This window comes from Lolium perenne, chromosome 4 (genome assembly GCF_019359855.2).
Source record: "Lolium perenne isolate Kyuss_39 chromosome 4, Kyuss_2.0, whole genome shotgun sequence".
Classification (NCBI taxonomy): Eukaryota; Viridiplantae; Streptophyta; class Magnoliopsida; order Poales; family Poaceae; genus Lolium; species Lolium perenne.
Genome location: NC_067247.2, coordinates 337,375,640 through 337,384,760, shown reverse-complemented (window position 1 = coordinate 337,384,760; position 9,121 = coordinate 337,375,640). Strand labels below are relative to the sequence as shown.

General features: G+C 48.4%; 1 protein-coding gene across 2 annotated transcripts; it reads left to right on the top strand.

Annotated features, from left to right (window-relative positions):
* Positions 1 to 234: 234 nt before the first annotated feature.
* Positions 235 to 8,857, top strand: LOC127296577 (cyclin-A3-1-like). Of its 2 annotated transcripts, none has more exons than XM_071819391.1 (8): positions 235 to 722; positions 1,417 to 1,649; positions 1,733 to 1,808; positions 1,909 to 1,985; positions 7,920 to 7,950; positions 8,035 to 8,187; positions 8,264 to 8,398; positions 8,485 to 8,857. In XM_071819391.1, exons 1-8 carry the CDS (start codon positions 339 to 341, stop codon positions 8,554 to 8,556), a joined length of 1,161 nt encoding a protein of 386 aa, XP_071675492.1. In that variant the 5' UTR covers positions 235 to 338; the 3' UTR covers positions 8,557 to 8,857. The 2 variants fall into 2 exon arrangements, with proteins under 2 accessions (XP_071675492.1, XP_071675493.1); XM_071819392.1 differs by lacking the exons at positions 235 to 722; positions 1,417 to 1,649; positions 1,733 to 1,808; positions 1,909 to 1,985 and adding exons at positions 5,992 to 6,499; positions 7,180 to 7,412; positions 7,495 to 7,570; positions 7,669 to 7,745.
* The last annotated feature ends 264 nt before the right edge of the window (positions 8,858 to 9,121 follow it).

The window sequence follows — 9,121 nt, the reverse complement described above, 5'->3', positions numbered from 1 at the left end:
CTCCTCTCTCTCCTCTAACTAGACAATAATATATTATTTTAATTCTTATAGCCAGCTGATTAGAACTTAATGTATTTGCTCTTATGACTCCCACTAGCAGCGATGGCCAGATGTCACGCGCCGTGGCGTCGGTCGTCGTAGTCGGTTTTTCCAAAACAAAAGACGGATAGCTTAAATGGCATTTACCAGGCAGGAAGCAAGTCGTAACGTCGAACGCTAGTACGACGATTTTGAATTCCCGCTCGACGCCTGTTTGAAATTCCGAACCGCGTCACCGACCCCTTCAACCAGGCCGCAAAGTGCAAACCCTCCCAGACCGAAATCTCGACACCAAAGCGATGGAGCCACGCGGCCGCCGGCGGAAGCAGCAGGCGACGGATCCGGAGCTGGAGGAGGCGATGGGGAACAAGGAGAACAGCGCCAGCGCGGCGCCGCCACCCAAGAAGCCGCGCACGGACCGCAAGCCCCTGGCCGAGCTCCCCACCACCGCAACCAACGCCTCGGCGTCTGCGGCGTCGGCGCCGATTCAGGCGTCCAAGCGGACGACGCGCGCGGCGGCGAGGGAGGCCGCCGCCGCGGCGGTGGAGGAGGAGGCGCGGAAGCGGGAGGCGGCGGCCATTGCGCCCCGCCCGGCGGCCTCGAAGCAGCCTGACGCCGGGGCGGCGCAGGCGTCGGTCGCCCCGTACGTCGGGGACATCGACCAGTACCTGCGGTCCCTCGAGGTGAGGGTTTCTCGATTCCATTTCGCGGTCGACCACGCCGAGTCAATTCAGAGGGGGACTTGTTAGGGGGCGTATTCGGTGGGTTTCTGGTGGGATCTGGTCGTGTCCGTATTGCAAGGTGATAAATGCCATCGCACATTTGGGAATTTTTTGGGGATTTATCATGGTGTACGCATGAACTCTGCAATGTGTGGGCTGTTTCATTGAGTTGGGGGTTTCTACTGGGTGTTTTGGTTGCGGGTTTGGGACATTTCCAGGTGTTTTCTCTATCTTTTTAGGTGTTATCTATCTGTACTAGCAGAAAAACAACTCCTTTGGAACTAAAATAATGCATGCCATCTTGATTGTCTCAAGTTACTAGCATTGCCACGAATACATTCCAGTGTCATGGCAACGAAAATGTAGGGTATTTGGTGTGACTTTGTTGCCTTATATGACATCGCAGGACGGACAATTGAGTAGGCCCAGGGGTGACTATATTGGGGCAATTTGGTAGTGGGGGTACATTTCCAGGTGTTTCCCATCTGTACTAGCAGAAAAACAACTCCTTGGAACTAAATTGTGCATGCCATCTTTACTGTCTGCAGTTACTAGCTCTGCCGCGAATCAAATGTGTTATATATATCAGTGTTACAGTGACGAAAATAAGGGACATCTTGTGTGACTTTGGTGCATTTTGTGACATGGCTTGCAGGCGGAACAATTGAGGAGGCCGAGGGATGACTATATTGGGACAATACAGAACGACATCAGCGCTAACATGAGGGGGATCCTGGTGGATTGGCTGGTGGATGTGGCTGACGAGTTCAAGCTTCTGGCTGACACACTCTACCTCGCGGTTTCGTATATTGACCGCTTCCTCACAGTGAGTGTCGTCAGCCGGAACAAGCTCCAGTTGCTGGGCGTTGCTTCGCTGCTTGTTGCTGCGTACGTTCGCTTGTCCCTTTTTCCTGTGCCCCTTTGTTATATCTTAGCATGATCGTTCAGCTAGCATGAATGGAATGTTGCAGGAAGTATGAAGAAATTTATCTTCCTAAGGTGAACGAGTTCAGTGAGATTACTGATGGCACATACACCAAACAACAGGTAGCCTTTTGCTAAACTTGCCATTTCCTTTGTTTTTTCTAGGACTGTGATTTGAATGGTGAGGCACTCTTTTATAATTTGTATTTGCTATGCACTGCAGGTGGTGAAGATGGAGGCTGACATACTGAAATTTCTCAACTTTCAGGTGGGGGGCCCCACCATAAGAACTTTTCTACGGTACACCCTTCATCTTTTTTTCTGGGTATTTAGAATAACTTTACAGATACCTATCATTGGCGTATCAAGTTATTTACATGATTAAATCACTTACAAAATAGTACTGTACCATGATTACTGCCATAATGGGCTGAACAATCCACGAAGGATAATGGCCCTTTCCTTATGGTTAGCTTTTCCTCCGCTCCGGAGATGGCAAGCTCCAGAACCACTTCACAAGCTCCACGAAGGAGAAGCCCGGGCCTCTTCACAATCTTCTTGAAGAGATCACCGGAGCACCAATCACCAAGCCAACTAGGAGGTCACCCTCCAAGAGTACAAGCTCACGGTCTCTCACTCAAACTAATCGTGGTAGAGAGCTCAACACTATGCAATGATGCAAAGCAAGAACACTAGAGGTGTTCAAGTCCTTCACACTCAAATCCCACCAAAGCAACGAATGCTAGGATGAGATTGGAGAGGAAGAACAAAGGGGAAAGTCAATCAAAGACTCCAAGATCTAGATCCCAAGAGATTCCCTCACTTAGAGAAGAAATGGTTTGGTGAAAGTGTAGATCTAGATCTCCTCTCTTAGATCCCTCAAGAATGAGCAAGAATCATGGGGGGGAACAAGAGAGAGCAACTTCTTCAAATGCAACAATGGAGGTGAGAGAAAAGGGAAGAAGTCATAGTCTCAAGGTGGAAGAAAGGTCTATTTATAGCTAGGAGCAAATAAAATCGTTGGGGGGAAAAAGACAAAGAAAATCGCAGGAAAACGGGCAAAAAAGACAGCCCAGCCGGCTGCCAGGCCGGCCGACCGGCCTGGGCGCTGAGGAGCCCGGTCGGCAGCCTAGTCGGGCCGGCCCAGCAACCGGGCGGGGGCAGTACGCCGCACTGGGCAGCGATTCGCTCAGGCCGCGCGGGGGCGCCAGGCCGCGGTGTGGGCCGAGCGCGGTGAGGCGGCCCGGTCAGAAATCCGGCTGGGCCGGGGAGGACGCCGGGCTGGGGAGATGCGGGTCGGCGCCTGGCCTGGTTGGCGCCCGGTCCGGTTGGCGCCCGGACCTGGCCGGCTGGGCCGGCGCATGGCCTGGCAGGCCGGGCGGCCAACCGGCGGCCCCTCCTCCTCTTTTTCTTTTTCCTTTTATATTTTCTCTTTTTCCTTTTTCTTTAATAACTATTGCTCCCGAACTCCGATTGACATGAAACTAATTTTGTTTGGAAGATAACGAAAAATGCTATCCTATAAAAAGTGCAAACTCAAGAATCTGTAGAAGGGAATTTTATCATGAATATAAAAGGTAGAACCTTATATCATGAATAACCGGTAAAATTACCCAACCTCGAAAACGCCATAGAAGATGCATGCGAACTCCGTTTTCGATGAACTTGGGCTTGTTGTAAAGCTAGCAACAAGCTCAAGAACCTCACATAGAGAAACACCAAGAAGCAATAAGGATATGCAAAGTATGCAAAGGATTGAGCTCCCTAAGACGATGTGATCAAGTTACTCAACCGAAAGCCCCTCTTAATAGTGCGGCTATCTATCCTATAATCCGGTCTCCCAACATCCACCTTGAGACCGGTAAAAGGAAAACCTAGCAAGGCCATACCTTTGCCTTGCGCATCCCGCTTGATCTTGATGATAACTCTTCAAGCTTCACTCAAGCCGGAATGCCTCACTTGACCAATGTTGCTTCGTGAAGACTCACAAATGCTCCCCCATACACTATGATGGGAAAGCTCCATTGATGCACATCTTCACTAGTCCATTATCACCAAATGGATGGCAAGCTTCAAGTATGTGATTCACTTGAGATGCTCATCTTGAACTTGCCCAACTCAACCTTGTATCTTCACATACTCACTTAAGATAGAGCATGGCTAATATTGAGTTCCACATAAGAACTCCATCTTCATTTCTTCTTCTTGATCATATCACATATATATATATTCATACCGATGATCTTGATGCCAATACACAAGGAATACCTTTATCTTCATGGCATTCATACTTGAATCCAACACATGGAGTACAAGTAGTACCTATGGAATATTCCTTCATATAAACTCAATGAAAAACATTAGTCCATAGGGGTTGTCATTAATTACCAAAACCACGCATAGGGGCAATGTACCCTTACACGAGGTCTCGAAACCAAATTCAGGTTGTCCTTGAAGCATTAGCTGGCACTCATCATAGGCATGGATATGGGCGTACAAGTCCCTGAGAGAGATCGGCTTGGACACGCCAAGGGTAGCAACCAAGGAATTGTAGCGAGCCCCCAAGAGAATATAGGATACATGCTCATCTTCAGGAACGGAACATCCGGAAGCCGCAAGCTCTTCAGCAATGCGCTGCATCTTGGCGAGAAACTCCGAGGTGGTCATGTCTAGCTTCTTTGTGTTCTCAATGGCAACCTGATTTGGTAATCTTGGACTAACTTACTGAGGCGAACATGGATTCGATCTCTTTCCAAGCGGGAGTGGTGTGCTCAAAGCGGAGAACATGCGTCATGATCTCAGGCGATAATGCGTTGAGGATGTAGGAGATCACTATTTGATCTCGAGCGAGCCAATTCGCGTAGTCGGGGTTGGGAATGAGCATGGGTTCATTATCTTTTCCTGCGGCTGGTTGAACCAACATTGTCGCTGGGGCAGCGCCAGATCCATCCAGGAGGTCGACGAGTTGGGTGCCACGTATGGCAGCCAGAATTTGTGCCCCCGTATTGGGTAGTTGGATCCCATCAATTTGGCAGAGGGAGGAGCGCCGAGATTGATGGGGCTGGAGCTCGATGAAGCCATGGTGATGCTGATCTGAGGGTGGGTGGGTGGGTGGGTGCGCACCAAGGGTGAGGCCTAGCAGTGGCGACGTACCGAAGAGCTTGGTTCTCGATACCGTGTAAAAATGATGAGTTGGGTTTAGTCGGATGAGGCCGAGCTCCTAATCTTGACATATATAAAGCATGTCGCGGTGCAGGAGTTTACAAAGGAATCAAGTCTCTGCCGAACCCGACCTAGTGTCCATGTAGGACATGACCTAACTAATCACCTAACATCGTATGTCTAACAAGTTGTGCAATTGAGAATTTGCACCTTCACTTCTACCAGATTTATATTCGAAATTCTTTTGCTTGTTTGTATCAAGTTATATACCTACCACCTTCAAGCGACGAGTTTACTGACAATAACGAGTTTACTGACAATACGTCATTGGAGCCTAGATGGCCCTGCGGGGCCATGCCCTTAGGTTCAGATGCCAACATCGTCTAGCATTTTTTTGCAAAGGTAATCTGATTTTACCACATGAAGAGTATATTCTTTTCCACTGCATGCAATGCATTTTTTTGCAAAGGTAATCTGAGTTTACGACTTGAAGAGTATATTCTTCTCCACTGCGATGCATTTTTTTTGCAAAGGTAATCTGATTTTACAATGGGAAGAGTATACTCCCTCCGTCCATAAATAAGTGTACATGCGAGGTTTTCAAGATAAATTAGTAAAGTGAAAAATGCATTGGGAAGATACATCTCTCCTCTTTAATTATTTTACCTTCAATGAGTTAAGTGCTTGTAGAAAACAAGGAGAACATGTGCTCAATATTATTGAGTTTGATTTCCGTGAGATAAGAGAGAAGCAATTAAAGTGCATCGAAAAGATAAGAGTACACTCTTTTATGGACAAAGTTTAAAGCTAGATATCCACTTATTTGAGGACGGCGGGAGTATTTTTTTTCACTAAAATGCACTTTTTTTAAAGGTAGTTGATTTTACGACGGGAAGAGTATATTCTTCTCCACTACAATGTATTTTTATTTTTTGCAAAAGGTAATCTGAGGAAGAGTATATTCTTTTCCACTATAACTTTTTTCCTACTACCCTCCAAGTTTTCCTTATGACTCCCACTGGCAGCGATGGCCAGATGTCACGCGCCGTGGCGTCGGTCGTCGTAGTCGGTTTTTCCAAAACAAAAGACGGCGAGCTTAAATGTCATTTACCAGGCAGGCAGCAAGTCGTAACGTCGAACGCTAGTACGACGATTTTGAATTCCCGCTCGACGCCTGTTTGAAACTCCGAACCGCGTCACCGACCGCTTCAAAATCTCCAGGCCGCAAAGTGCAAACCCTCCCAAACCGAAATCTCGACACCAAAGCGATGGAGCCACGCGGCCGCCGGCGGAAGCAGCAGGCGACGGACCCGGAGCCGGAGGAGGCGATGGGGAACAAGGAGAACAGCGCCAGCGCGGCGCCGCCACCCAAGAGACCGCGCACGGGCCGCAATCCCCTGGCCGAGCTCCCCACCACCGCAAACAACGCCTCGGCGTCGGCGGCGCCGGCGCCGATTCAGGCGTCCAAGCGGACGACGCGCGCGGCGGCGAGGGAGGCCGCCGCCGCGGCGGTGGAGGAGGAGGCGCGGAAGCGGGAGGCGGCGGCCGTTGCCCCCCGCCCGGCGCCCTCGAAGCAGCCTGACGCCGGGGCGGCGCAGGCGTCGGTCGCCCCGTACGTCGGGGACATCGACCAGTACCTGCGGTCCCTCGAGGTCAGGGTTTCTCGATTCCATTTCTCGGTCGACCACGCCGAGTCAGGTCAGAGGGGGATTTGTTAGGGGGGCGTATTCGGTGGGTTTCTGGTGGGATCTGGTCCTGTCCGTATTGCAAGGTGATAAATGCCATCGCACATTTGGGAATTTTTTCGGGATTTATCATGGTGTACGCATGAACTCTGCAATGTGTGCGCTGGTTCATTGAGTTGTGGGTTTCTTAGGTGTTTTGGTTGCGGGTTTGGGACATTTCCAGGTGTTTTCTACCTGTACTAGCAGAAAAAAAAACAACTCCTTTGAACTAAAATTATGCATGCCATCTTGATTGTCTGAAGTTACTAGCATTGCCACGAATGAATTGTGTACATTCAGGTGTCACGGTGATGAAAATGTAGGACATTTGGTGCGACTTTGTGTCATTATATGACATTGCAGCACGGACAATTTAGTAGGCCCAGGGGTGACTATGTTGGGGCAATTTGGTAGTGGTGTACATTTGTAGGCGTTTCCCATCTGTATTAGCAGAAAAGCAACTCCTTGGAACTAAACTGTGTATAACATCTTGGTTGCTGAAGTTACTAGCTCTGCCGTGAATGAAATGTGTTATATATCAGTGTTACAGTGACGAAAATAAGGGACATCTTGTCTGACTTTGGTGCATCTTGTGACATTGCTTGCAGGCAGAACAATTGAGGAGGCCGAGGGATGACTATATTGGGACAATACAGAACGACATCAGCGCTAACATGAGGGGGATCCTGGTGGATTGGCTGGTGGATGTGGCTGACGAGTTCAAGCTTCTGGCTGACACACTCTACCTCGCGGTTACGTATATTGACCGCTTCCTCACCGTGAGTGTCGTCAGCCGGAACAAGCTCCAGTTGCTGGGCGTTGCTTCTTTGCTTGTTGCTGCGTACGTTCGCTTGTCTCTTTTTCTGTGCCTCTTTGTTATCTCTTAGCATGATCGTTCAGCTAGCATGAATGGAATGTTGCAGGAAGTATGAAGAAATTTATCTTCCTAAGGTGAACGAGTTCAGTGAGATTACTGATGGCACATACACCAAGCAACAGGTAGCCTTTTGCTAAACTTGCCATTTCCTTATGTTTTTCTAGGACTCTGATTTGAATGGTGAGGCACTTTTATAATTTGTATTTGCTATGCACTGCAGGTGGTGAAGATGGAGGCTGACATACTGAAATTTCTCAACTTTCAGGTTGGGGGGCCCACCATCAGAACCTTTCTACGGTACACCCTTCATCTTTTTTTCTGGGTATTTAGAATAACTTTACAGATACCTATCATTGGCATGTCAAGTTGTTTCCATGATTGAATCACTTAAAAAAATAGTACTGTGCCATGATTACTGCCATAATGGGCTAAAAAATCCCAAGCCTAATGTTTGATACATGTCTGCTGTAGGAAATTCTTAACTTCATGTCGTGGAGGCAATGTAAGCACAATTTTTAGAACCCTTGACATTTATTTGCTTCTCCTGATGCTATTTTTATAATATGTTTCCCCCTTCAAACTTCAGCCTGCAAGTGCAAAAAGATTGGAGCTTACGTGTAGCTATCTCGCGGAACTGAGCTTGATAGACTACGACTGCATAAAGTTCCTGCCATCAGTTATCGCTGCTGCCTGCCTGTTTGTAGCCAGGCTGACAATCAGCCCAAAGACTCGTCCTTGGGTAAGAGACATTGACTCTTTGCTGAATGTTCAGTTATGCTCTGCTTCCTAATTTTCTTCCATTTCACTTGTGCTAGAACTTGACGCTGCAAGAGAGCACGGGCTACAAGGTATCTGATCTCAAGAGTTGCATCTTGAGGATACATGATTTGCAGTTGGGCAGAAAGTATCCAACCCTGAAAGCCAGCAAAAGCAAGTATAGTGACCGCAAGGTAAGATCTGTTCTGCCCACTGTATTTCTTTTTTTTTGGCTGTTACATATGCATTGATCAAATTTGTTTGTTTGATTATTGTACAGTTCGGGTGCGTGTCGACAGTGACTGCACCGGAAGAAATTCCTGCATCTTTTCTCGAAGACACCAGCAAGTGAAAGGCTGATGTGCCCTCGCAGGCCCGCAACATATTCTTGTAGTCTATGCAGAAAATCAGGTCTTAGTAGAGTGGATTAGTCTAGCAGAATTTGCATGCCCACCTGTAAGCAATTGGTCTTGCCATTTAGGTTGATTTGACAGTGCAGCTAGCTGCATTGGTATTTTGGGTAGTGTGGGACCATGAGCGGGTTTTTTTTGTATAGAGGTTAGCAGTACGGTGGTGCTGTAGTCGATGAAATTCTGTACGAAAGCTTTCAGGCAGCTCTAATGCTTTTGTTGCGTATATTGCGCTCGAGGAAAGTACCGTTGATGTGATGAGCATAATCTCATGTTGAAATGGTGCCACGAAATATTGCACCTGTCCTCGGCAAGGAAACGTGCGTGTGTAGGACCGTAGGACATGCTCGTGCGCATCCGGCCATGGTGGCCCCTTGCCCATTCTTACGGCGCTGTTGCGCTGCTGGCTGGGTAGTTCATGCTTGCAGAGGAGGTCCAGGGTGTGCTGACTGCGGCCGTCGAGCAGGTAGCGCTCCTCTGTGCAGAGCTCAAAAGCCAGTGTTGACG